General features: G+C 50.6%; 3 protein-coding genes and 1 long non-coding RNA gene across 15 annotated transcripts in view; 1 reads left to right on the forward strand and 3 right to left on the reverse strand.

Moving 5' to 3' along the window:
• Positions 1-11,722, forward strand: part of Akna (AT-hook transcription factor) — a 44,896-nt gene extending 33,174 nt beyond the window's left edge. For 7 of the 9 annotated variants that reach the window (XM_076934813.1, XM_076934814.1, XM_076934815.1 and 4 more), the window contains 10 exons: positions 41-147; positions 847-1,040; positions 1,724-1,886; positions 4,095-4,271; positions 4,518-4,633; positions 5,176-5,322; positions 6,922-7,017; positions 7,827-7,997; positions 8,169-8,352; positions 10,613-11,722. In XM_076934813.1, the coding sequence (XP_076790928.1) occupies positions 41-147; positions 847-1,040; positions 1,724-1,886; positions 4,095-4,271; positions 4,518-4,633; positions 5,176-5,322; positions 6,922-7,017; positions 7,827-7,997; positions 8,169-8,352; positions 10,613-10,853 (1,596 nt within the window). In that variant the 3' untranslated portion in view covers positions 10,854-11,722. The remainder of the gene's footprint in view (positions 1-40; positions 148-846; positions 1,041-1,723; positions 1,887-4,094; positions 4,272-4,517; positions 4,634-5,175; positions 5,323-6,921; positions 7,018-7,826; positions 7,998-8,168; positions 8,353-10,612) is intronic. The other 2 variants (XM_034501770.2, XM_076934817.1) reach the window with 2 other exon arrangements.
• Positions 11,723-12,993: 1,271 nt separating this feature from the next.
• Positions 12,994-16,614, reverse strand: Orm1 (orosomucoid 1). Of its 2 annotated transcripts, XM_034503102.2 has the most exons (6): positions 16,430-16,605; positions 15,932-16,074; positions 15,655-15,725; positions 14,825-14,932; positions 14,594-14,697; positions 12,994-13,186 (listed from the first exon to the last, which is right to left on the reverse strand). In XM_034503102.2, exons 1-6 carry the CDS (start codon positions 16,544-16,546, stop codon positions 13,106-13,108), a joined length of 624 nt encoding a protein of 207 aa, XP_034358993.1. In that variant the 5' UTR covers positions 16,547-16,605; the 3' UTR covers positions 12,994-13,105. The 2 variants fall into 2 exon arrangements, with proteins under 2 accessions (XP_034358993.1, XP_034358994.1); XM_034503103.2 differs by lacking the exons at positions 14,825-14,932; positions 15,655-15,725; positions 15,932-16,074 and having other exon boundaries at positions 16,430-16,614.
• Positions 16,615-19,741: 3,127 nt separating this feature from the next.
• LOC143442238 (uncharacterized) lies at positions 19,742-22,313 on the reverse strand. Its single transcript, XR_013110251.1, has 3 exons — positions 22,148-22,313; positions 21,349-21,469; positions 19,742-20,300 (listed from the first exon to the last, which is right to left on the reverse strand). It is a non-coding gene; the product is annotated as an uncharacterized LOC143442238 (long non-coding RNA).
• A 1,734-nt stretch (positions 22,314-24,047) lies between these two features.
• Positions 24,048-26,723, reverse strand: part of Col27a1 (collagen type XXVII alpha 1 chain) — a 120,294-nt gene continuing 117,618 nt past the window's right edge. For all 3 annotated transcript variants that reach the window (XM_076934822.1, XM_076934823.1, XM_076934821.1), the window contains exon 61: positions 24,048-25,899. In XM_076934822.1, the coding sequence (XP_076790937.1) occupies positions 25,753-25,899 (147 nt within the window). In that variant the 3' untranslated portion in view covers positions 24,048-25,752. The remainder of the gene's footprint in view (positions 25,900-26,723) is intronic.

The following is a 26,723-nucleotide window of genomic DNA, read 5'->3' on the forward strand; positions in this document are numbered from 1 at the left end:
GAATACTTTCCTCAGACTTAAAGGATGTTGTCCATTCTAGGAGCCCTGGATGGTGTCACCAGAGACAGACAGTGGCTTCGTGGGCTCAGAAACCAGCATAGTGTCACCCTTCACCCAGACCCCAGAGCATCAGCTCTCCCACGTCAGGTATTGTATTGCAGCTGGGACATCTTGAAATCTAAATATCTGTGTAGCCCAGAACAGGGGCCAATGGTCTCAGCAACTGCACACCCTCACGTCAACCCCGGTGATGGGTCCCATTCCTACCATTCTGATAGAGAGCCTCAGAGAGCAGACTGACTTCCTGAATATCGCTCAGCCCATCCACGATTGTTGGAGGATGGTTTCTTACTAAGTAAAGGCAGGAGTAAACAGAGTGTTTAGATGACACCGTCAGGGAGGGTGGTGTGAGATGACAGATCAGTACAGCATCAGGGTAGCAAGTGGAGAGAGACCAGAAGGAACTCAAGGGAAAGCCAAGGGTGGGGAAGCTCTGCAGGAAAGGGAACGTGGTGAGGCCACCGTAGAGACTGGTGATCCCCAGGGTGGGGCACTGGCCACCTGGTAGCCCACTTGGCAACTCAGGTGTGCCCGTGAAGGTCTGGAATTGTCAGGAATGGAGAGGGCTTCAGTCCTTCCTCATATGGCTGACAGGCGCACTGTGATGCACACGTCAGAACAAGGATGCCCCAGACAAGGCTGTCCTCGGTCCTCAGATGTACTGAGGTGCTCAAGATGTGCGGCTCCAAGGCTGAGAGTTCAAGCCTTAGTACCCAGAGGGGTCTGGGTACTGTGGCTTGAGCCATTTCTGTCTAACCTCAGTGTCTCCCCTCCCCTGGCCTCCAGCACTCCAGGACCATCGGCTCAACACCTCACTGCCTCTGTGCCTGGTGATGGAACCTCCCATCCCAAGGCCAGGGGGCCTGTGGTTCCCAGAAGAACCACTGAAGCTGGCATACCCAGAAGCCGAACCAGCCTGAGCTCTTTCCAGAGAGGAGCACAGAGCTGCCACCTACAGGAGACACCAGTGGCTCGGATAGGTGAGTGGGGAGCCTGGGTAGGCTGCCACCTGGGAGGGACCAAATGGAAACATCAGACAGACAGCCTTGTGTTGTACATCAGGATGTAAGATACTATGGGAGTTCACCACAGGGGAATTAAAGATAGGGCTTACAGACAGGGAAACGGGAGAGATGTTTCAGTTGGTGAAACGCTTACCTTGCAGGTGTGAGGACCAGAGTTTGATTCCCAAGAACCCATAGGCAAGCGAGTGCCACTTGTAATTCCAAAGTTGGGGAGGCAACAATAGGTAGATTACAGGGTACTCTGCTCAGCTAGTCTAGCCAAATTGTCAACCCCAGGCTGGTGAGAGAGCCTTCCTCAAAAAACAAACAACAACCCACAGGCACTGAGAAGATAGTAAGTGGTCAAGAGCACTTACTGCTTTTGCAGAAGATCTGAGTTCTGTTCTTAGCATCTCCATCAGGGTCTCAGAAGTACCTATACCTCCAACCCCAGGGGGCTCTGACACCCAGGCCTGCAGGACATCAGTAGCTCACACACTCACACACAGACACGCACACACATACACACATGCACGCATGCGCACACACGCGCACACACACCCCTTCCTATCTCCTCTTTGTACATCACCCCCCCCCCTTTAGTTGAAGCTCCCAGGCTCACTTCTGCTGCTCACGTTGGCCTTCCTCTGCTTCTCTAGCGGCTCCCAGGTCTGAGTTCAAGAGACAGAAGCAGACTTCCAAACAGCTCCTTCCCAATGGAACACCCAGCCCAGACTCTGCCCCAGCGCCCACAGCTGCCTCCATGCCCCATGGGTCAGCAGAGAGCACTGCCAACCTCCTCCTCAATAGGACAGAGCGCGAGTAAGTGGGCACAGCCTGGGCAATCCCACCTCGCTGTAGGATGGAGAGAGCACAGGAGCCTGAAGGCCATGGCAGTGCCCCGTGCCATGGCCAGATGTGCCTGGGTCTTACTTCCTAGCTCAGTACTGCTTTATGGGACTTCAATGGTACTGAAGTCAAGAACTCTTGTTTATCTACTGGGAGATGCTCAGCAGGTGACTCTGACTCTGAGACCTCCCCACACCACTAGCCCTGCCCAGTAACATCTGCATTCTAGATCAATATCAAGCTAGGCTCGGGGACCATGCCCCTGTAATTCCAACACCTGAGAGACAGAGTTGGGAGGATTATGGGTTCTGTGCAGACCTGGGCTAGAAGGTGAGAGCCTGTCAGCTCTCAACGGCTTTCTGCTGAGATCCTTCCTTGATTGGATAGAAGCCCCTCTGTTACTTCTTGGAACACACTGGGAATGAGGCTACCCTGGCCAGTACAGTCATGTCTGTTGCTATGTGCACAGTTCTACCCAGCAGCTGTGTCACGGTCTGAACTGAATTTGTCTACCCCTGAGGTCTGTGGACCTCAGTGTAGTTGTGTGTGTTCATATGTGTGCATTTGCCTGTGTGTGTGCATGTGCGTGTACATGTGAGTGTGTGTGTGTGTGTGTGTGTGTGTGTGTGTGTGTAGAGGGGAGAGAGTGGGGAGGAGATAGAAAGAGACTAGTTTAGAGAGTAATGTATGACTATGTGAAGGCTCATCCTGAGGACAGTGAGGGACTTTAAGTAGCAAAGTGCCATGTCACCGTTGTCCTTTATAAGTTCCCTGGCTGCCACTGGGGTCAGTACAGAGGCCAAGGGGTAGAGGCAAAGGATGCCTCAACAGGGGAAAGGTGACCCTGGACTCAGGAAAGGAGGGGCATTTTTAAAAAAGAGCTGTTGTGGTGACATGTTGCTGTGCTGGTGTACAGTAGGGACCGGTGGCCACCGGTGCTCAGGCAACTCAAGTATTAAGTCAGGAAGCCCAAGCGCCTGCCAGATCCATCCAGAGGACAGACGACACCCAGGCTGTGTTCCAGGCCCCAGGCTAGGAAGCCAAGCTGGGATTAACCAGTTGCTGGGAGCTCTCCCTCTCCTGCAGCTACCACAGCCCCTGGGCTTTGCCTTGGAAACCCCAGCAAGCATCTCCCTGGGGATCACCAAGGAGACCCATGCTCAGTGCACACACAGCTTGCCTGGACATGACCAGAGCGAAGTTCCCAAGCCTTTCTGGGCAGTTACCACATAGTCCATGTTTGCATGGAGCACCAAGAGTCCAGGGATCCTGAGGGGAGTCCCCAGCCTGGGTACCTCGCACAGAATGACTGCAGAGCCCACCTCAGCCCGAATGATGGCCATGCCAAGCCCAGCTTCCAGTGGTGCTCCCTACGTGCGGTCTGTGTCGGGGTGTTGGTTGGTTTGTCCTTGACAGTACTGGCAAAGCCCATAGGACTCTGAGAGTTAGTGAGGCAGGGGCCTAGCAGGCCAGAATAGGCAGTTTTACTTCCTTTAGACAGGAGGTGGGCCTATGTCTACCAGGCAGCCTTGCTAGATACACCTTTATCTTCAGGCTTGTTCACCCCACCCAGAAGCATGTGGGTTTCCCTTGTCTCTCGGCTCTCTCCCTCCTGAAGCCTGAATTCAGGAACGCTTCCCAGCATCTGATGTGTCTGGGGTTGTGGGGTGAGATGCTTATCTTGCCTGTCTGTGGGTCAGGGCCGGGGAGGCAAAAGCAGGGCACAAATGTCTTCTGCTGGGAATAGCTGTAACCACGGACTGTAGGAATATCTACAGGAATAGGAGCCCAGAGCCCTGCTCAGACACTTAACAGCTTCTGAAAGGAGGTGGGAAGGCAGGGCAGCCCTGTGTGCTAGGGTCTTGCTATGTTACCCAGGCTGGCCTTGAACTCATGGTAATCCTCTTGCCTCCGCTTCCAAACCAGATTCAGTGTTTTCTATTCTGTAGCTAGTCTCTGTCTTAAGAGGCTGAGCCTGCATGCTGGGAGGGTCACCCTCACTGGTAGGTTCCCCAGATGTGCCTGTGGAATATGAATACAGAGAGAAGTTAAGGTGTTCCTGGACGGTACAGCCTGATCCTGTGTCTGCAGACACAAGCCACCCCACCCAGGAGACACTGGCGTCCCAATAGTTCTGTTCGTTGCTCAGATGATCTTGTTTCTGTCTCTTTACCACTCCAGCCGGGCCATCAAGGATCTGCAGGCAGAGGTGTCACTGCTCCGCCTACAACTGGAGGACAGCCTACACCGGCCACACCCAGACAGCCCAGCTTGTGTAGCTTCTGCTTTCAACCACTCTACCCAAACCCAGAAGAAGCTGATGGATTCCCCACCCTCCTGGGGCTCCCACTATGGCAGGTAGAAGCCCCTCCCTAATGCCAACCTCTGTTCCCTATAGAGATAGCCAGTCTTTGGCTCTCTGGGCACACGGACTCAGACACTACACTCTCCCCTCCCCTCCAGCATGGTCATTGGTCCATTCTTATGCTTTTCTTTTCACATGTATTTAGTTTATGGCAGGGTTGTACATCCGCCAGGGTCATCTGTGGAGGTTGCCTTCAAAACTTCATCTAGTGACTTCATATCTCTCTTCCATGTTACTAGTAAATCCACAGAGAGGCTGTCTGGGGAGCCTAATGGCATAGAGCCAGCCGAGCCAATGGGAAGACGGCGAGCCAGGTCCTCCTCAGTGCCTCGGGATGTACCCAGACTGTTCCTAAGTAAGTGACCAGAGAGCAGTGACCAGGGATGTTTTCTAGGGATCCTAGTTGTCTTTGTGGTCAGGGAACCTATAAAAGCCTGAAGAGGGTCTTCTGTATGTATGTTTGGAGCTATTGTTGCACTCTGGGACAAACACATCTCTAGTCCTAGACCCTTAGACTCTGCCATTACCATGAGGGATGGGACTGAGGGCTTTGTGTAGATGGTCACCATTGCAAATAGGACACTGCAGTGGAGAGTGCAGGGTCCTCACTGGCAGAGCAGCATCCTGGAGTTTGTCCCTGGCCAGGTTGTCACCTGCTCTGAGCAGATAAAGTGACAGCAAACCACATAGAAATAACAGCATTCGTCTCTTGGGGTTGCTGCAAAGGCATGTGATAGCCACAAGGCTCCAGGCTGAGATTCTGGAGGTGCCCTTAGTCCCCTGGGAAGACTCGAGACCAAAAGCCCAAGCATCACCTTGAGCCCCGCCCTTACGCCATGCTCACTCCTCCAGGTGAGCCCCTCACCTGCCCCCTCTGAGCCTCCCTTTTCACCACAGGTTCTGAATCTGGGTCATCTGCTCCTCGGCTATCATCTGAGAAGAGCAGAACCTTTGAGGAGCATCCTCAGGCTGCAAAGTGGGGGACAAGACCACTGAGCAGCACGAAGCAGAGAGGAAGAGTCTCCTTCCGGGGTCAGTACACAGGTGAGCTTGTTACACTCAACAGATGCTCAACCACGGAGCCCCATCCCCTCGGCTTACATTTACCGTGTGTGTGTGTGTGTGTAGATAGATAGATAGATAGATAGATAGATAGATGGATGGATGGATGGATGGACGGACGGACGGACGGACGGACGGACAGACAGACAGACAGACAGACAGACAGATAGATAGATAGATAGATATCTCATGTATAAACTTGTTTGTGTGTTTGGGCACGTGTGTACATGATGCATGTGCTTATGTGTCCTCATGTGTCTGCTGTCTTTCTTGATCACTCTCTACTTTATTAACTGAAGCAGTGTCTTAGTCTGGGTCTCTATTGACCAAAAAGCAAGTTGGGGAGGAAAGGCTATTCATCCCCCAAAAAAAGATGAAAGGAAGGAAGTCAGGACAGGAACTGAAGCAGGGCAAGATCCTGGAGGCAGGAGCTGATGCAGAGGCCATGGAGGGATGCTGCTTCCTGGCTTGCTCCTCTTGACTTGCTCAGCCGGCTTCTTAGAGAACCCAGGGCCACCATCCCAGGGATGGCACCACCCACCATGACCTGGGCTCTCCCCCATCAGTCACTAATGGAGAAAATGTCTTATAGCATGATCTTATGGAGGAATTTCCTCAGCTGAATCTCCTTCCTCTCTGGTGACTTTAGCTCTTGCCAAGTAACCACAAAACCAACCAGCCAGTAGACAAGATCTCTGACTGAACCCGAATCTCACCAATTCAGGTAGTTCAGGTGGCTGTCTTGCCCTGGGTGTCCAGCTCTCCTGCTGACCCCTGCCTCCTGAGTGGTGGGATTACAGGAGGTCACTGTACCCACCCACCTTTTATGTGAGTGCTGAGGACCCAGCCTCTGGTTTTCATGTGGGTGTGGTAAGGACTTTATCCTTTATACACTGAGTCATCTGTCCAGCCTCAGCCCTTGTTTGGTTTGGTTTTGGTTGTTGTTGGGTTGTTTGTTTGTTTGTTTTATTAAGTAGCCCAAACTGGCTGGAGACTCCCAGCATATTCACCTCTGTCCAGTGGGATTTCAGGAGCTCAAGACCACACTGTGACTAGCAAGATATCTAGTAGTGTTGAGAGCTTTCCATTGAGTGTCCAATCCAGACCTGTTCTGTCCTTGCCACCATTCCAAAAATTGGCCCTATGATGTCCCCCTTTCCAGCTGTTTAGTGCCCAAGAAGAGACACTGCTGTTCCCTCAACTGAGCCTGGGGCACCAAGAGACAGTGCTGACTCCTAACTCATGACACTAGTCGTGATATTTCTGCCTCACCAGTTTCTGCATCCTGCCTCTGCTGCATGCCCTAATGGCTTCCACACAGCAAGAACTGGCAGCTAATTGCAGAAGCAGAGATGGAACAATGAGCCAGCAGAGGGCAGTAGTAAACAGGCATCTGTGTTCTGTGTATATGCGCACACACATGTACATCTTTGGGGCGTGCCTTTACACGTGCACAGGAGATAGGCAGAGAGCAATTAGTAAAACCACTAAAAGAGAAAAGAGACAATGTACCGAGTACCGAGTAAACCAGTACCGAGTCCAAATAGGTCTTGACACTAATCTTTCTGGATTCTCCTTCAGGCCAGGAGTACCACATTCTGTCCCCAAAGGCCGTCCTGAAGGACAGTGGCACAGCCTCCTGTCCCCACTGCCAGACCATTAGGACCCAGGACACAGGTACGAGACAGCATTTTGTTCAGCCGAGGCTTAAGCCTCTCCCCATTGGGAATTTTTATTAGGGCTGAACACGGACTGTTGTATAAGAGGACACGAACTTGCTCAAGGGCACGAGCTTACAAGTGGTAGAGCCAGTATTTGAACTCAGGTCTTTATGCTCCAGAGCACTGGCCTCTCGCCACCATGGATCGATATCCTGACAGACTTTCCAATTCACTCATTCACTCTCTTGCTCAGTGCCTACCAGTATTGTCTCCAAGGAGCCAGCATCAAAGCAGGGCAAATACAGACCAAGGGTGTGGGACGTTCCCAGAGGATGTGCTGGCCGAGTTTGGCTTGGAAAGCCAGTGGACAAGTCTGATATTTAGGCAGGGGTGGCGCTGAGTATCTACAGCAAGTGGTCCCATGATCCCTGCTGTGAACTGACCCTTTGACCCTCCACTGACCCTGGTTTCCCTGTTCTGGGCTTTCATGAATACACTGAGGCTGTCTCAAAGCCAAAGTGGGCTTGTCATCTGAAGGGCCTGGGCCTGAGATCAGACGGCAGCTTCCCTTGGCAAAGTGCTGCCTCCTGAAGCCTCCGTTTCCTCGAGAGTAGCTAGCCCAGTGAGCTGCTAGGCACTGTGGAGTGACACATGAAGTCATGAGCGGCTAGCATGTGGTCAGCACCTGCTTACCCCATCATGGTTACTACGCCACAGCGTCCTCCAGCAGGTGACCTGGGTGGTCTCTGCAGGGGACCCAGGTCTGATCATAGAGATGTCAGTCATTGTTTGCAGACCTCCCTCCCTCCCTCTCTTCCTTTCCAGGCAGTGCTGTCTCCAGAGAGTCAACGGGATCATCTGCTGCTGACACCCTCCGCTGTTCCCTGTGTGGTGAAGTCAAGTCCTCTGCAGAAGCAGATGGCTCTAACTCAGGCCCCTCTGGTAGGAATGAGCGCTCACCATCTTCCTCCAGTCATGGGCGTGGCCAGACCTTAGGTATGCTCTAAGCTCTGCTAGAACAAAATAAATGGAACAGAGGTGCAGCATCCCAGAAAGATGCCCTCGCTAGGGTGGCCCCCATCAGCCTCAAGTGGAGGGGCGGCTGGCTGACCCACCATTCTTGGCTGCAAATGCCCATGTCCTCACACAATGTCTCTTCCCTTACAGAGAACACCCCCAAAAAACCCGCACCTTCCACCCCCAGCCTCAAGCGGAAGAGCAGGCAGACGGGCTCGCCAGTGAAAATGCCCCCTGGACTCTGGTACCTGGCTGCTGCACCCCCAGCCCCAGTCCCACCAACCTTGGCCTACATCTCACCACCCATTATGCCTTATCCAGCAGCACCCACTGTGTGAGTCTTCCCTTCCAGCTGCCCCATGCTACCAGAGTACCTGCAAAAATCAGCATTCTTACATCACGTCAGGGGCCTATGAGCCAGGGGTAGTGCCTTCCTGTAATGTATCCATATGGAAAATGGAATACAAGCCTGACATTCTTGTAGTCACTCGACAAACTCTTACGGGGGGCAGACTGCTGGGTGCTTGGGGACTCAGTGGTAAGCTAGACTAGAAAGAGGGGCCTATCTCTGGAGTTAGAGCTTCCTGACGACCTAGGACCCTAAGCCGTCTTTCTCTCCTAGTGAGTAAGCCTGTAATAAGGTGTGTGTGTGTGTGTGTGTGTATGTATGTATGTATGTGCATGCATGCATGCATATAAAGTAAGCATAGTTTTTATTTCTTCTCCCTTTTTTTTAATTGACTCTCATTAGTGGAATGGTTTTGGATAATTGAGTGCTTACTACACAGTTTTCCCATGTACTACCCCTCCCCCACAGCCTATCCCATGTCTGCATTCATATGCAAACCTGTGACCTCAAGAAAACCAACTAGGACGCTTTAGTGTTAACCAAGCTTGCTGTTTTCCTCTAGCGTCCTCGATTGATGTCTGGTGCCCTTTCTATTTCGGGGCACCATCTAGGATCCCCTACATTTTTTGGCAACTTGGGCTCCTCTTGGCAGTGGCAGCTGCTCCATATTGCCCTGTCTCTGTGGCTTTGGCATGCAGCAGGCATCAGCTAAATGGATTTGGGCTTGGGCACCGCCTACCAAGAGGTGGAGAGTGGGCATGTCAGTCTGGTGACATTTCAGGGATGGCTGTCCAAGAATCCCCTTTCTTATGACTGCTGTGGCTGAGGCAGAAGACTGCTTCTTTAAGCCTCAGTTTCTCTATCTGTTCAATGGGGGAGTGGCTCTGCTAGATCCTGATATGTGGGGATTCAGCAAGACACTGTCAAGACCCGACTTGGATATTTGTGGAGTCTGCGTTGTGACTCCAGATAGTGTCATGAATGACTAAATGGATGGCCATAGCCATCTCCCCGAACCCCTTTCTAGTCTCAACTGTTACCAGCTACTTCTCAGCCTCAGTTTCCTCCACTATAAAGTGGGTCTGTTGGGATGCAATGTTACCAATAGATAGTCCGTCTCTGTGGTTAGCGGGGTGGTAGTTGTTGCTATGGCAGCTGACGCCAGCAGGAAGAGAAGCCCAAGGCACCAGTAGACATGAGGGGCCAGGCCTGGGGTACATTTCTTGCGCCTTCTTGCTTGAGTCTTGGTGGGTCCTCAGGAGCAGCCTTGCTTCGTGTCCAGACCCTGGCTCACGTGGTATGGACACCTGCCCATGTTTCCTGTCCTTGGGCAGGGGAGGTTTGGTGCCATTTGGCAGCCTTATGGGAGCCTCAGGGTTCTTTACTGTTCTCAAGGCAAATCTTTACAGTCTGGGCCTGGGGATGAGCTCACCAGGGTGTGGTGACCCCAAGGAAGGACAATTAAGTGGCCAGGAGTTGGAGAATGACTTTGGGCGGATGACTTTGACTCTCTGGCCGTTTTCTTCTGGGAAACAGATGCTCATATATTCCTTCATGTAAGGAATATATGGGAAGCAAGTGCTTCATCAATGGTGACCAATAGCCTTAGGGCTTCAGTTATTGTTAGAATAAACCACACCTCAGGTTCCTCCTGTCTGGACAGCAAGCAGGACTGAGCATGCCACCATGGGTGAGCTAGAAATTGCAGTGGTGCTGTGCTGCCACCTGCTGGCCAGATGCAGCCCTGCAGCTCACTGAGGCTCTGTAATCCAATGCCTTCAGCATCTGCCCTGGAAAGCTTGGAACTCAGAGGCCAAGCTGGCCCTCCTATGAGCTTCAAGTGAAGCCACAGTGAGCCCAGGTTCTCCCTCAAGGAGGGAGTGTGAGCTGCTCTGCTGCCTCCAGGAAGCTCAGGCATTCACTTTGGTGCTCTCCATCAGCTCCTGCCACTTGCAGATTAGAGAATGTTCCAGAAACTGACTTCCATTGCAGCCCCAGTGTGCACACAGGGGTGGTCTGGGTGCTCTGTAAGTGATTGCTATGTCAGAGGATGGGGTGAACTACCTGTGCCTAGCACCTGCTCCTGGGCAAGCACTCACACATATACTCTCCCTCATCTCTCCAAGTTTGTTTCTCCACACGGGCCTTTTACAGTAGAGGAAGCAGCGGGTTGTACAATAAACATGGAACCCATAGCCCACAGCTTTGCCTGACTCTTACCATATGCTCTTCCTTCTCTCCCCAGGTACTATGCAACCCCAGCACCTACCTCAGCCCAGACAGCTTCCCCACAGCCTGCTCGGGGACCTCGGAGAACCCGACACTCTGTCCAGCTGGGTCTGAATGACCTGGAGGAGCTGCAGGCCGCACTCAGAGAGGCTGCACTGGCCGCCGAGAACGTTCGCTCCACCACCCGTCAGCTGAGCCGCTCCCTGTCTGCGGATCTGCGTCATGCCCGTAGCCTGCGAGGCTCTTGCCTTTTCTGACTCCCTGGAGGCAGGCAGCCGCTGTTGTTTCCCAGTCAACAGTCTTCTGGTACCACTGATGGCTGGAAGATGTCATGCTCCCCTCCACAGAGTGCCACCTGCCTGGTCCATGTGGCTTATTTAAAATGGAGAGACATTAGGCTGGTCGGGAGTGAATGAATGACCAGCTCTGCCTAACAGGTGTAGTGGCCATAGCTCCTTTTGTCGAGTCAGAGCCTCTGAGACTCTCCTCATTGTCCCCTTCCTGCCCATGTGCTTCTGCAGCTAATAATATGGCTCTTACTGGACAGAATGTCTTTACACTGGGGAGCTAACTTGAGCTTGGACCCGTCTCAGAAGGCCAGAGAGGACAAGAGAAAGCTGGGGTCTCGGAAGCATTTTGGTCACTGCCTGTAATAGCCACTCTGAGGCAGGCATTGTCAGAGAGTACTAGTCAGGGATTTTCTTCCTAGTAACTAGTGGGCAGGGGTAGTACATGGGGACCCCTACATGTCTTGGGACAGAGGCCTCAGATGACACACACCCAGCTCTTCTGTGGTTTTCCATGAGCCCACAGAGTAGAGGCCAGGAAGCACCCAGCAGCCTCAGACTTTCCCACTATGGTTTTGGATTTTGTTAGCATCCACTAGAGGACCAAGCTCCCTGCCAGTTCCTGGCCCGGGGCTGAGAGACTAGCCCAGCACCCCTTTCCCTGTCCCACAGCAGAGTGACCTCAACATTTCTGGGATGTATGTGTGTGTGAGTGTGTGTTTGTGTGTGTTACCACATACTGTGTATATATTTGAGGCATTTAAAAATCTATTTTTGTTATAAAAGCAAATGAAGGAAAATAAATAATGAACTTAAGAAAGAGAAAAGAAATCCCCAAAGCTACCTGTGTCTGTGCTGTTTATCAGGAGCCTGTGGTTTCTAAAGATAAAGGTGTGAGCAGGGAAGTGGACACCCAGCTAAGGTCTCCCCCAGGGTACTTGCTGCAAATCATTCCAGTATCTGCAGACATCTGTCTCTTCTGCTTTTCCTGTCCTTTGCCTAGAGAGGCCAAATGGGCAAGGCCCGACATGAATCCCCAGATTGCCAGAAACGGTGGGAGACACTCAACAGGGGAGTGTCTGCCCAAGCCCTAAGGCAGAGCAGACAGCACCCTGTGCTTGTGGCCAGCTTGACTCTGGGCATGCGTGTGGCAGGGTTTGCAATCCACTCTGCCTCCCAGTTCAGAGCTCAGCATCAGGTGCTTTCCCTGTTTCTGTGACAAAATAGTTCACAAAAGCTACTAAAGGAGGGGTCGTGGTTGAGGAGGGACACAATCCTCCATGTCATACTGCATCCAGTCGGGACAGCCATAAGCTTAGCAGACGGATGAACTGTGGGTGCTCAGCTCAATTTCTCCTTTGTGTTAAGTGGGGACCCCAGCACGAGGAATGGCGCTGCCTACAGTCAGGGCAGGTGGCTCTGTCTGGAAATGTCCTCACAGACACACACAGAGTACATCCCCTAGGTGACTGCCAATACAGTCAAGTGTAAAGATTGTCTCAGACCCTGTGTTGGCCACCGAGTGGACTGTGACTCAGGAACTGTGGTCACAGTGGTGAAATAGATGTCAGCTGGCCTCTAGGGAAGTAGCGTCATCTCAGAGTGTCCTATGTGGGCACCCCGAGGACTCTTCCTGGGGACATCCAGGCCCTCTAGCCTAGGCCTAAGTCTACCGTGCCACCTTCCGTTGGCCTTTTATACTGTGACCGTGTTAGCATGGACATGCACCTGACTGTCTCCCAACTCATCTGCCTTCCAGTGATTAGAATGGCACTTCTGAAGTGAAGGCCCCTGGGACAGGAACTGCACACCTGGGTTCCCTACCCCCACTCACTGCTGCTTGGTCTTCTGCCTTGTCTTCCTCAAATGTGCCCGCTAGGGTTTGGGGGTTATAGCAAGGACATCAGGTTCTATTAACTCCTTCTAGCCTGACTCATATGCCCCTTCCAGGAAGCCCTCTCACATTCCCTGGGCAGGGTTTATTGTCCTTAGGGGAAGGCTCTACTCAGGCATCTCCAGGAAGGGAAGGAGGGAGGGAGAGAAAGAAGGAGGGAGGGAGGGAGGGAGGGAGAGAGGGAGAGACGAAAAGGGAGGGAGCAACGAAATGATATTGACTGTTTCACCAAACCTTTATTGTGGCAGAAATAGAATCAAAGTACACAGGACGGGGGATGGGGGTGGGGTGGGCATGGGGACAGCCCATGGAGTTCAGAGAGCTGAGTTCATGCCTGGTCTTCCTGAGGATCATTCTTGGTCTCCTCCTCAGGCTCAAGCTGCTGCTTCTGCGGCTGACTGCACCTATCCTAGAAGATATCAGGGAAGAGAGCAGAGTGACTGAGCCAGGTGTGGCGGCACACACCTAGGTTGGGGTATATTGGGGCAGGAGGATTGCTATAAGTTGCAGGTTAGGCTGGGATACAGGGTGAAATGCAAAAACAAAAAACAGAACAGAACAAACAGAACAGAAAAAAAACAAAAAAAACAAAACAAAAAACAAACAAACAAACAAAAAAAAAACCAAAAAACCTGACAAGGCAGCTAAGCCTGAAAGGCAGCTTGGATTCAATGGCCAGAGTCCATGAGAAAAAAGCTGAGGAGGACATGGCCCACAGTTGTCTTCTGACACCCACATATCCTATGGCATGCTTGTGAATGCACACTCACACACAGGCATGCTTACACACGCACATACTAGCAATGAATACATTTCTAAGGAGGGGGGAAGCACAATGGTTGACCAGAAAGGGCAGGGTAGTGTCAGCCAGCTGTATCTTAGATCTACCATGGCTCCACTGGAGCGTCTAGAACAATGGTTCTCAACCCTCAACCATGTTTTCACTGCTACTTCACAACTGTAATTTTGCTACTGTTATAAATATTTGATGTGCAGGATATCTGACATATGGGGTTGCATCCCACCCTTGAGAACCACCAGTCCAGGGTAAGTCGCTCCCCATGTCTAAGCTCCAGTGTATTCACCCCCATTGGGAGCAGGGTCCCCCAAACGGAGGCACTTTCTGAACACTTCTGTCCACAGGTGCAGGGTGAGTCTGCTGGCCCCACTGGCTGGGGGATGGGGAAGGCAGGCTGTGAGACAGCTCAGTTGCAGTGTCTGTATGCAGGCACCTTCCTCCTGGGAACCCGGGGACTGATGATGCCAGGAAAGGCTCAGGTGACCAGAGAACTGAGTCACGAAAGTATTGAGTGTCTCTCGAACTAAGTGCAAGAGGATTGGTTGCTCCTCTGACTTTGTCTGGGCAACAGCCTAAGCGGAGGCAGATTCTCCCTCAGCACAAGTTGAGAGAGAGCATCAAGACAACTGTGTGGGTCGTCCCTGTCTCTCAAAGCCATTGGGCTTGCTGGAGTTGGCATGGCATGGAAGACTTCAATCACAACCCCTGCTTGGATAGGTATTGAAAATGAAGGGTAGGGAGAAACCTGGGACCCTGGCACCAGCTGTTCCCTCAGTCACCCCTCCTGGTCTTGCCCTTTATCCTCCACAGTCTTTCCAGGATCTCCTACTTAACCCCACCCACCTCAGGCTCACTGCCCATCTACGATTTCTGTGAATCTCAGCTGTCACAGTAGGCAGAAGAGTTCTTAACAGCAATATACCTGCCTTGCTGCGCTGCCTTAACCAGAAGCTTGCCTCTAGGGTCACTGAAAATGGGACCACCGCCAGGGTGGTGTTATACAGCCTCTTCATTTACCTTTTTCCAGTCAACAAATATGATTTCTGATTCATCCAGGCCCACATGTTTGACAGCCTTCTGGAATACTTCCCGCAGCTCTGGGGCAATATCTGGCTTTTTAGCTGCAAGGAAGAAGGGGTTTGAGGTACACTGAGTAAGGGTCCAGCAGATGGGAGGCCAGGTAGGGATATGGGTGGGAGACCAAGGTTAAGGCACAGTGGAGCTGGGGACCAGGGCTGAGGAGCCTACTGTAGAGGGATAGCCCCAGTTTCTTCTCATCCATCACGTCAAAGGCAAGCATGAAGGCCCCATGTTTCTTCAGCACTATAAGGTGGGCAAAGATTTCCACTCCTCCTGCTGCAAGGAGGAAGGGCTTTGTGAGTCACTAGAATGGTGCTGTGGTCCCCATCCCCTAGGTGAGGAAGCACACGGCTGTGGGCAAATGCCTGGGGCTCCCTGGGGCTGCCCCGTGCTGAGCCTCTGTTGGATGTCAGACTCGCTCCTTACTCTTCATAGATACAGAATGGCTGGGGCCTTGGGAAGGGCCCTTGGTGGTGGGGTGGTGGGGTGGTGGGGTGGTGGGGTGGTGGGGTGGTGGGGTGGTGGGGTGGTGGGGTGGTGGGGTGGTGGGGTGGTGGGGTGGTGGGGTGGTGGGGTGGTGGGGTGGTGGGGTGGTGGGGTGGTGGGGTGGTGGGGTGGTGGGGTGGTGGGGTGGTGGGGCACAGTTAAAACTTCCTCTTAAACATTGAAGCATCCCTTCAGGAGGACGATTAAAAGCTACGAGTATCTGCTCTGGCTCATTCCAATTGTGTTGCCTTCCTATGTGCTGTCCCTGGTGACATGAGGGTGTGACTGGAGTCATTAGCTTTCCAACCCATGGCTTCCCACTCTGAGCTCACACAGGATCATAAGAATGGCTAAAAACGAGACTGGCCTGGGAGTTGGACTCTGTTTTGATATCTGCTTCTACTTACAAGCCTCAAAGACTTAACAGACCTAAGTTCCCTGTTCTGCTTCCCCCTCAGATCTTGCAATACCCTCCCCCCACCCCCCAGAAAGCAGTGAGTTCACATCCTCACCATACTTGGACAGGGTCCCATTCTCTCTCTGGTATCTCAGTTGGGTGGAGTTATAGACACACTGGTCATCTCTAAAAAGCAAAGAGAAAGTGGGCAACTGAGAGAGAGGTGATCTGACCAGCCCGGGGTGGGGAGTGGGCATGAGGCAAGTAGACAAGACAGCTGCCCCATTCCTGAAGGTGGGTGGGGAGGCCAGGCAGACGCAGTTTGCTTAAGTCTCTAGGCATTCAGGAATGGAGGCCAGGGTCGGGGTAGGCTGGCTGCTGCAAGAACTCACATGGTCTGGAACTCCCGAAGCTCTATCGTGTCATTTAACAAGTTGGAGTCAAGGTAAAAAAATGCCGTCTGCATTGTTTGCATTTCCTGCTTGTACTTGAGGTTTCGGAAAGCGGCACCCATGAAAAACCATTTGTCAGAGAGCTGGGGAGAGGCAGGCACACAGATGAGCAGGGCTTGTAGTATGGACCTTGGCAGTCAGCAGTGATGAGGGGCTGAAAAGCAATGGCTTCTGAGCCATACATGAGAAGACTGAAATACCACACCAGGATCTCATAAGCAACTCAAAAACCAGCCATCCTACTGCCCTGTTGCCTGCTGAGAGACCTCAGAGTGATGCTTCTGGATTTGGAGGCAGGGGGATGCCACCAGAGTCTCCAGGAGAGGGAAGGGCAGTACCAGGAGCCCAAAGATTAACACAGACATTGGGGAAGGGAAAGCCCAGAGGAAAAAGTAGCCACCTACAATGCTCAGGTCCAGGCCCCGGGCAGGCACTCACCCAGCTCAGGGTCTCATTGGTGATAGGTTTGCCTATGGTGATGTTGGTGTGTTCTGGGTTCTGAGCTTCCAACAGTGGCAGGAGGCTCAACATGACAAGAACCATGTGCAACGCCATGCCGACGACACTCAGAGGCACCAGACCCGGGAAGAGCTAGCTGGTGGCTGGAGGCTGCAGTGACTTTTATATGTGGGAAGGATACAGGAGTGCAGCCAGGGGCTGCAGGGCTGTGGCACAATCTCACCAGCACTTGGGAAATGTCTTGCGCAAAATGTTTTCTCAAGCCAGCTTTGTGCAGCTCCCATGACCCGCCAGCCCCGACACAGGCTCCAGCCCTACAGTTGCTTGAAAACCAGAGTGGCTGACTCTTGGCTAAGGTGGGTACTGGGCTAGCCTGAAGATACTTAGGTCCCAGCCAGTGGTCCATCCCTCTCCTATCCAATGGAGTTGCCTAGCAGGAGTGAGACCTACACATAAATCAACCCCTGAGGGTATTATGAAGAGGTCCCAGGTCAGGGCTTGTCACAAACTTAGAAGACACATAGAGGGTCAAGTTGAAGGCCAAGAATAAAGATGGATTAGTTTTCGAATGAGTGTGATGCTCCTGGGCACCCTTACCCAGCCCTGAAGCCAGCCAAGTGCCCAATGAAGAGGGGTGAATCTGAGTTCATCTAGTTCTTCATCTAGTTCAGCAAACCTCTCAGTATCTACATCAGGAAAGGATCTGCCTGTGGTAGTGTGTGCCCAATCCAGGGTCCATGCCCAGCATCCAGTAAAGATCTGTTTTTAGTTCCTGCCTGATGTAGCCCAGTCTGGGAGCTTGAGGCTACACAGTGAGCAGTTTCAAAACTTCAACAGCAGCCAAGGTATTAGAACGTGCTCACAGTTTTGTGATCTTTCATTTCCTGTGTCCTCCACACGTTTTCATGTTTCAGAATAGTCAGTTACGTTTTTTAGTGATACATAACTTGTCATTCACTTACTGTATTCTAATTTCATGAGAACTATTCTTTAACCTGTGGCATTTAATATTTAAATTTTTCCCCTAATGACAAGTGTCAGAGCAACATATTACCTTTTAAAATTACTCTACCACACAACAGAAAATAAAACGAGACGTGCGTCACCTCCAGTATCACGTGTACGTGTAAATGGCTCTAGTGGCATTATTCAAAGTAGCCCCAAACTCAAATTTGTTAAGTGCCTACCACCAGGAAAATGAGAAATGGATTGTGACATTTCATGCAAGAATGGTGTTGCTTAACAACAGAGAGAAGTGAACGACTGATAGATTGGGCAATACAAAGTAAACTCAACAACAGAATTGTCAGCAGATAGCCCAGAGGTGGGATTGTATGAGCCTGTTTATAGGACGTTCTAGAAGAGTCCAGACTAATCTGTAATGGTATTAATCAAGTCAGTGACAATGATCACATAGGGAAAAAGAAAGGGGCAAGAGATGGTCCTTGCAGTGGCGTGTGCTGTTCAGGGCCTAGGAGAACTGGCTGAGCTGGAGACCCAGAACATGTGTGTTTGTTGTATTTATTCAGACTTAAGAAAGGTTTTTTTTTTTTTTTTTTTTTTTGGTTAGAGGAGAAAAACCATAACCACGAGGAGTCCAAAAGCACCAAATGTTATATTCTGTCCCAATTTAGCAATGCACCAGAAATCATAACCTCTGTGTTTGTGCCTCTCTCTGTCTCTGTTCTCTCTGTCTCTCTGTCTCTCTGCCTCTCTCTCTGTCTCTCTCTCTGTCTCTCTCTCTGTCTCTCTCTCTCTCTCTCACACACACACACACATACACTCACTCAAACTGTCGGATTTGTGAGACAACATTTAAGATAAGATTAACATTTATCTATGGAAGGCTGGTTCTGATAGCAAAATGTGTAATCTAATCTCTCAACACTGCTGCCAGGGAGTGGTTCTCCTCCACACCTGAGCCTTGTGGTCAGAATGTGACTACTAAAGGAGACAAAAGTGGCTTCAGGGCATGAAGGAGATTTGAGAGAGCCTAGAGGGGAGAGAGAGGGCAAGTGTTACTCTACTTCCTCCTGCTTTGCATAAATAGTACTGTTTCATCCGGGCTCCTGCACTAGCTTCAGGTAATGACAAAAGTCCACTTTCTTACAAAGTAGGCTGTGGAAATATTCCAGCGTGGAGGCCAGGCATCTGCAGGGTGCTGAGAACCAGCTGGACTGTGACTGTCACACACTCAGGCTGAGGTCGCACAAAGGAGGTTGCAGACACTGACAACCAAAGCCTGAATGCTAGCCTTGTAAATAGTTTTTGCTTGTACAAAACCTAAGGACAAGATCTGATCCATGAAATTAAGCCTCCAAACATATACTTTAATTCTCTGTTTGTTTTCATTCATTCATTCATTCATTCATTCGTTTATTTACTTTACATCCCATCACAGCTTCCCCTCCCTCCTCTCCTCCCAGTTTCTCCCTTTCCCCCCCCTTCCCCCCCCCTTTTTTTTCTCCCCAGAAAAGTACAGGCCAATGGATATCAACCTGCCTTGGCATATCACATTGTATTAGGCCTAGGTGCATCTATTTTTTTATTGAAGCCAGAAAAAGCAAAGCAGTTTAGGGGAACGGGATCCAAAGGCAGGCAACAGAGTCAGAGTCAGCCCCTGCTCCTAGTGTGAGAGGTCTTGAAATGGCCACCTCCTGTAACCAGGCAAGACTCCCAGTGGAGGGATGGGGACACGAACTCAGCCACAAAACCTTCCACCCACAATTTTTTCTGCCTACAAAATGTTCATGGATAAAGAAGGAGCAGAAATCAGGTGAGTGGCCAAACAATGACTGGCCCAACCTGAGACCCATGCCAAGAGAGAGAGAGCCCCTCTCCTGCACTCATAATGATATTCACCTATACTTGCAGACAGGTGTAGCGTGTAGATTTTAGCTACCCCACATATGCTCCTGGGCAGGCTGAACTATCAGCCACCCACCCAGGGTCTCTTTGTATTCTCAGATGAAAGACACACACAAATTAGTTTATCTTTAACATGCCTTACTGGCTCAGTGGCTAGGCACTTCTAAGCCCCCCTCAGCTAGCATGCCCTTTCCTTCAGTAGTCCTGGCTTGCAAATCTACCTTTAACTTTGCTGCCTGGTTACCTTCTGTGATGCCCATTGGTCTTTGCTGCCCGAGACACTTCTGAGCTGCCCTTCCGTAGGCTGCTTTCCCTTTCTGTCTAGTTTTGGGTGATCTCCCCTGAAGCTCAGGGTCTGTTCCTTCTCTCTTCCTCAAGTATAGTGACCCACCCACCCCTTCCCTGTGTCTTAGCCTGCACAACTCTAAGGTCCTGCTCCGTCTCCCTTTTCCCAGCCATTAGCCACTGGCATTTTTATTGATTGACCAAAAACAAATTGTGTGTAAGGTCCTTCAGCACTGGTACACACAGATCCCTGATCAAACCAAAGCATATGAACCACTCCTCTACAGACAGAAGCCTAGCACAGCTGTCATCTGAGAGGCCTCCCTCAGCAGCTGATGGAAACAGATACAGAGACCCACAGATATTAGGCAGAGCTCCGGGAATCTTTTAGAAGAGGGGAGGAAAGACTGAAGGAGCCAGAGAGGTCAAGGACACCACAAGAAAACGTACAGAGTCAACTAACCTGGGCCCATTGGGCTTCTAGAGACTAAACCACCAACCAGATAACATGCATGAGGCTGACCTAGGCCTCCTGCACATATGTAACAGGTGTGCAGCTTGGTCCTCATGTGCGACAACCAAACACATACTTTATAATACCAGCTTTACTTACACACTTTTGCTTTAGAACATGAAGATGTCTAGAATGTTGACCACGGGTCTCCACTGGTTCAAGAGCAGGAATCCAACTGGTGGCCTGCATGGGCAAGGGAGACTTCTAGGAAAATGCTGTTCCTTTCCTCAGAAAGGTTGTGTGGCTGTTGCTATCCTCATGGTCATTTAGGCTGCCCCTTGGGGTCTGGCCATCATGTGGATGGCCAAGTAATTCCTCCGAGGATACCTCGCACCCAGTGCCTGCCCTCCAGGGACTCTCAAGCACCTTACAGTCTTGTCCTTCCTGTCTCTCTGTCTGTCCCTGACACAGTACAGTGATTAAAGTCTGTGAGAAAGGAGAGAAGGGAAACGACCCCTGTGTGACCTTAAGCAAACTACTTAACTTCTCTGTGCTTTATATCTCCATTTGTAAAATAGAGATCACAATACTGACTGGGTTGTTACGGAGAGTCCATCAGCTCCTAGCTGCAAGATGTTTGTCCACTGACAGAGTAATGGTCACTATCAGCTCAATGGCATGCTTGGATGAACAGAGGTTATAAAAAGAGAAAAAAAAAAAAAGCCAGACCTGGCTTTGTTAATCACACATTGGAATTTACATTTAAAGGCACTAAAATGCAGAAGTATGTATCACTAGATCAAGAAAGTAGGGTATCCCTCCAGTATATGGATGAGGAAACAAGTGGCACAGAGAGGTTAAGTGTGCTGTGTGCTCCACGGCAGTGGAGCGTGAGTGACTTTACAGCTAAGACACGAGGACCATTCTCCACCTCCTGTAGCAGCAGCCATGAGAACGGCTGGTTCTAATTAGAACATGTGGGTCAAGGCTGAGAAAGCAACGCCAAAGACTGCTGGGACAAGTTTAGATCCTGTTTGGAGATCTTGGCATATGACTGACCTCCATGGACTCTAACTCCCTTGTCTGGAAGCTCATCACGGTACACACACGTTTCTCAAGCCACACACCTGAGATGAAAGCATAGCACACTTTGTACTGGAGCAGGGGGTGTGGCCGGTGATCGGGAACCGCCTCCTGCACTGTGAACACGTACGGTACTTTTCTTGGCTTGGATCATGCGTAGCTGGCCTCTATAGATTGTATAATGAAGCCTGGGTATCGTGGCACACACCTGTAATCCCCGCAGGGGAGGGATGTAGCCGGGCAGACTCCTGGTGCTCAATGGCCAGCCAGCTGGCAAACCTGACAAACTCCAGGCCAAATGAGAGACTGTCTTAAATATGGTTGTACTTCTGTAAAAAAACAAAAACAAAAAAAACGAGGTTTGCCTCAAGCTTACACACACACACACACACACCACACACACACACACACACACCACACACACACATACACACACCACACACACCACACACACACACACCCACACACACACACACACACACCACACACACACACACACACACACCACACACACCACACACACACACACCACACACACACCCCCACACACACACCACACACACACACACACACACACCACACACACATACACACACCACACACACCACACACACACACCCACACACACACCACACACACCACACACACCACACACACACACACACACACACACACACACACCACACACACACACCACACACACACACCACACACACACACCCCCACACACACACCACACACACCACACACACACACACACACACACCACACACACACACATACACACACACACACACACACACACACACACACCACACACACACACATACACACACACACACACACGTGAATGCACGAATGCATGCATGCACACATACAAACACACACATATGCACAGCAGCAATTGACTGTTCTAGTCCACTACTGTGGACAGATAGTCCTCCCTGAGGCTGGCAGGCAAAATAGAACATAGTTCTTTTTATGAAAAAATAAAAAAGGCTCTTGACCTCTCTCAAGACTCTGCCCCAGGCAAAAAGCTAGACCCAGAGCTTTCAGCGTCTGCCTGTCTGTCTGTTCCTCCTCTTTCCTTTCACAGGCTGTTGGACATCCTGGGGTGAGCTGGCCTTGGCTGATACTGTGGCACTGTGGACAGATCAAACATAGCCAGACTTGAGCTCTTCCCGGAAGCCCAGCCTACAGGGGAGCCCATCCTGGTGATTTCCTGACACCTAAGTTGTGCAATGAAAGATTGAGAAATGTAGGAATTCTGGCTTAGAGAAATAGCTACAACCTGCCCCTTTTGGGAAAAAAAACTGCCCAGGTCACAGGGACCCATGGATCAGAACCAGCCCATCCTGCTGGCTCTCACGTCTCCCGTGTATCGTCCACAAAGCCACAGAGAGGCTACTGACACCGTCAGGTTCTGGTCCCCAGGCCAACCTCTGTTCTGTCCTCTCAATTCTGCCGTCTGCCACCTGCTCGGCTTGGCTCCAGGCCCCCATTGCAGCTTGGATCCATCCACCCCAGTCCCTGTGCTGAGCAAACCAGCGCTTCTGTTGTGTGTGCCCAAGCCTCCCTGCTGCTACCCTGTCATCTGAAGGGAATCCCTGGCTCTTCTCAGCATGCAGATAAGCAAAGCTTGTTTCCCTCCCTGCAGCCTTGGACCCAGAGCCACGCTGATGCCCGTATACCTATGTCAGTAGATGATGTCCGTACAGCTCAGCACACAGAACTGTCTCAAACCAGTAACGTCAGCCTTTCTCCCACACCTTTTCTCCTAGGCAGGTGCAATGAATTCTCTCACATGGAGGTGCTCTCACAACAGCAGAAGGGGGAGGGGTTGCCGCAGTCACATTTATCATCCCATGAACAGATAACTTGAGATCTGTCCATAATGTATGCCGCCATCTTGAATTGTATGCACTGTAGCTACTTTCGGGTGACCGTCTGTTTCCCTTGCTCTGTTTCTCAGCAAACTATAAATAGGTAAAACATTAGCATGGTATGTGTTGCTTTTGTGTATACACAGATGTGTGTGTTCATTCATGCATGCATGTGTGTGTGCATGAGTGTGCATGCATGTGTGTGCGTGAAGAGGCCAGTGATTAACCTCAGCTGTCATTCCTCAGGAAGTGTCTGGCTTATATTTTGAGGCAGGGTCTCTCACTGAACCTGGAACTCATTAATTTGGCTAGGCTGGCTGGCCCACAGGCCCCAGGCATCCTCCTGCCTCCACTGTCCCTTTGCTAGGATTACAAGTGTGTACCACCATGTCTGACTTTTTACATGGGTCTGGGGCTTAAACTCTGGTCCTCACACTTGCACAGCAATGCCTTTATTAACTGAGTCATCTTCCCAACCCTGGTACGAGGAGCTTTAAAACCAGGCCCTTGTGGCAGGAATATACTGTTCCTTCTAGCCCACGTGACACTGGCTCACTTGGTGCTGCTGTACCCAGGACTGCCTTTCTGTAGTAGATCCCCAGATCCATTGCACCCTGCACAGCCCCTCCCCCCTTTTTTGCTTTCATGCACCTGCAGTCACCTCTAAACATTCTGGGGTGGGTTGATCCAGAACAATGAGATGTAACAGTATCGCTGTCAAAATGAAGGAAAAAACAATGTATGATTCAACACAGTGCAAGCCCTCGGCCCCATCCCCTGAGTGTGGAGTGCAGCTGGAAGGGGAAGGGGGAGCATGACAGGACAGCTCCAGGCTTAGGGGCTTGGATAGAGAATGGCTCTTCCTACACTTTGACACCCCACTCTTCTTTCAGAACGTGGGCAGAGAACACTTCCTGACAAGCCCCAGTGTGGGCCTCTGTCTTCGCAGGACACCCTCCACGCATCTTCCCACCTCCTGCAGAAACTGCCTTTGAGCACTGTGAAGAAGCATCAGACCACAGACTTGTCTTTCCATTGCTCTGTTTTAAATATTTATTTAAAGTCCAGAAGGGAACGGGAGAAATAGAACCTACTGGGGGTTTGAACACACTGACATTTAGACAGAAACGAAAGAACAACAGTGAATACACATCAAGTGACATGGAGACAGAGCAAGACACAGGAGGGGACACAGGGAACAGCACTCAGATGGGGACCAGACAACAAAAAGCACTTCTAGGCTTGGGGGACAGGCCAGGGCACACAGGCAGTATACGGGGAAGGGTGGGTGAGAGTGAGGTATTAAATAATTAAAATTGAATCCAATTCCCCCACAAGGCACAACTTTAGAAACACACAAATATAGACTTTTACATCCATCTTTCTTATAAAAAAATAATTCCATAGTTAAAATAACTTCAAAATCCAATTGGGGTCCTGACTTGTTTAGGTTGCATGAAAGACAGATGGGGTTCCCATAATTGTTCCTTCCTCCCCACCCAAATTGGCACCTATGGGAAAGAACACTGGGGCTCTACACAGCTGTGCAATATTGTAAAAGCAGTAAGTTGGCTGCACTTGGAAGGCCGGGCTCCTGGGAGGGAAGACCTTGGGACATCACCTGGCTTCTGGGATGGCTCTGGACTTAGCCCACCTTCAAGATCATCCCTAACCAAGGATCTTCCTCAAAATCAAGAAGTCTTCTCCCAGGGCAGGTTTTCTAAAGGGAACCAAGCCCCTCCAGAAGCAAGGAGGGCCACATCAAAATGCTGCCTCAAAAGACATATGCTTCAAAGTCCAGAATTAGCAGAAATCTCTCTACTTCTGGTTTCTGGGAGGATTTTTTTGTTTTTTGTTTTTTTCTTTTTTCTTTTCTTTCTTTTCTTTTTTCCATTTTTTTCTTCCTTTTCAGCGGATTGCATGGGCGGGCGACGCTAGTAACATTTTTAACTCCCCATTTGGAGGAGAGAAGGATCAGTGGGCCAGGCCCCACTCAGAAAGTTTCTTTAAAGCCTGTGGCAACAAAAATAGTAGCACCTTCAGAATCTTAAATAAGTTTCTTTTTCTCCTTAAAAAAAAAAAATCACATACATTACAAGAGACAATTGTGAGCACCAGCGATTTCACAGTGGGAGGTAGCACACAGCACCCTAGTCTAGGGGCCAGCACCCCAGCCCAGGGGCCAGCACCCCAGCCTGGGGGGGGTCTGCCTCTCCACACCCCCAGCTTCTCTTGTTCTTCCTTGCCTCTCCCAAGTGAAAAAATAGTAACACACCTTCTCTTTGTTTAAATAATATATATAGATAGATTTCTTTCTTTCCTTTCCCTCCTCCTTTTTTCCATGTCTCCTTTCTAATATTGCACATCAAAAGCTCCCTAGCAGGGACCAGCTGGCAACATGCCCCCTTCCCTTGAGGTGGCATCAATGGGGGGATCTTTGGGCAGTTGGGGAACAGGGGTGTCTACAGAGCTGGGCAACGGGCCATGGGCTGGAGTGGGCTGCAAGCCCAGCTTGCTTCTGACTGGCTCTTTGGTTGGTTCTTGGGGCTGAGCTGGGATGGGTGGTTCTCCAGGACAGCCTCAGACCTACAACTCCTCAGCTCCTGCTGAGCAGATAACAGCTGGGACCTGCACCAGGGTCCTAAGGCAAAGGCCTGCATCTCCTGGGACCAGCTGTCCCCATCTCTTCCCTTCCCCCACAAGGCTTAGATGAGCCTAGAGGTCAGAGGTCAGAGGAAGCATGCAGGTCCAACTTCCAGGCGGTACTGCTTCCCTGATGAGACAGGTGGGAGGTTGTCCACACTGACGATGGGCAGCTGCTGGGGGTCCTGGGTCCGGAAGGTGAACAGTGTCTGATGCCAGCGGCCATCATGGACCTGTAAGTAGGCAGAAGATGTCAGCGAATGTGATTCTTAACATTTACAAATGCATCTCCCATCTTTCACTTTCAGAAGCGATGTCTTGTAGGTGGCACGTCTGGGTACACATCTGGCTTGCTTGCTTCCAGTTTTTAAAAAATTACTTTTTGAATATTTTAGATTTTGAGTTTTAATTATATGTATGTGGTGTGTCTGAGCATAGGTTTGTGCATGTGAGTGCAGGTGCCCTTGAAGACCAGAAGATGATATCAGATCCCCTGGAGCCAGAGTTCAAGTGATTACAAGCTGTCCAACATGGGTGCTGAGAACTGAACTTGGGTTGTGTGTCTGCCTGTCTGTCTGTCTGTCTATCTATCTATCTATCTATCTATCTATTATCTATCTATCTTTGAGACAGGATCTTATATAGCCCATCCTTGACCTGAACTCCTGTTGCTCTTGCCTCTACCTTCCCCACCCCCAACCCCCAATCAAGTACTGGGATCGTAAATGTGAACTATCACACTGACCTCAATTTTTATTTTTTTTATCTTTTATTCTTATAAGTAATATTGTATAAAATTCACAGTGTTTTAACTTTGGGGCACGTTTCTAGTTATTTCCCATTCTACAGGTAGAATCTGCAGATCCACGGACAGCTGGTCTTCTTGAATACACACTGTCTCCACACTTACACAGAGCTGGTTTTGGACGTCCTTTTCTCGGTAGTTTCACCAGGGGAGCAAGTTTTCCCACATCCCGAATGATACTGTGTATCACTAGTTTACTCTATGAAAGTGGTTTTACCTTTTATGACTGTTCCCCTAACCCTTAAAGTCTAT

This window comes from Arvicanthis niloticus, chromosome 5, assembly GCF_011762505.2.
Source record: "Arvicanthis niloticus isolate mArvNil1 chromosome 5, mArvNil1.pat.X, whole genome shotgun sequence".
NCBI classification, from domain to species: domain Eukaryota; kingdom Metazoa; phylum Chordata; class Mammalia; order Rodentia; family Muridae; genus Arvicanthis; species Arvicanthis niloticus.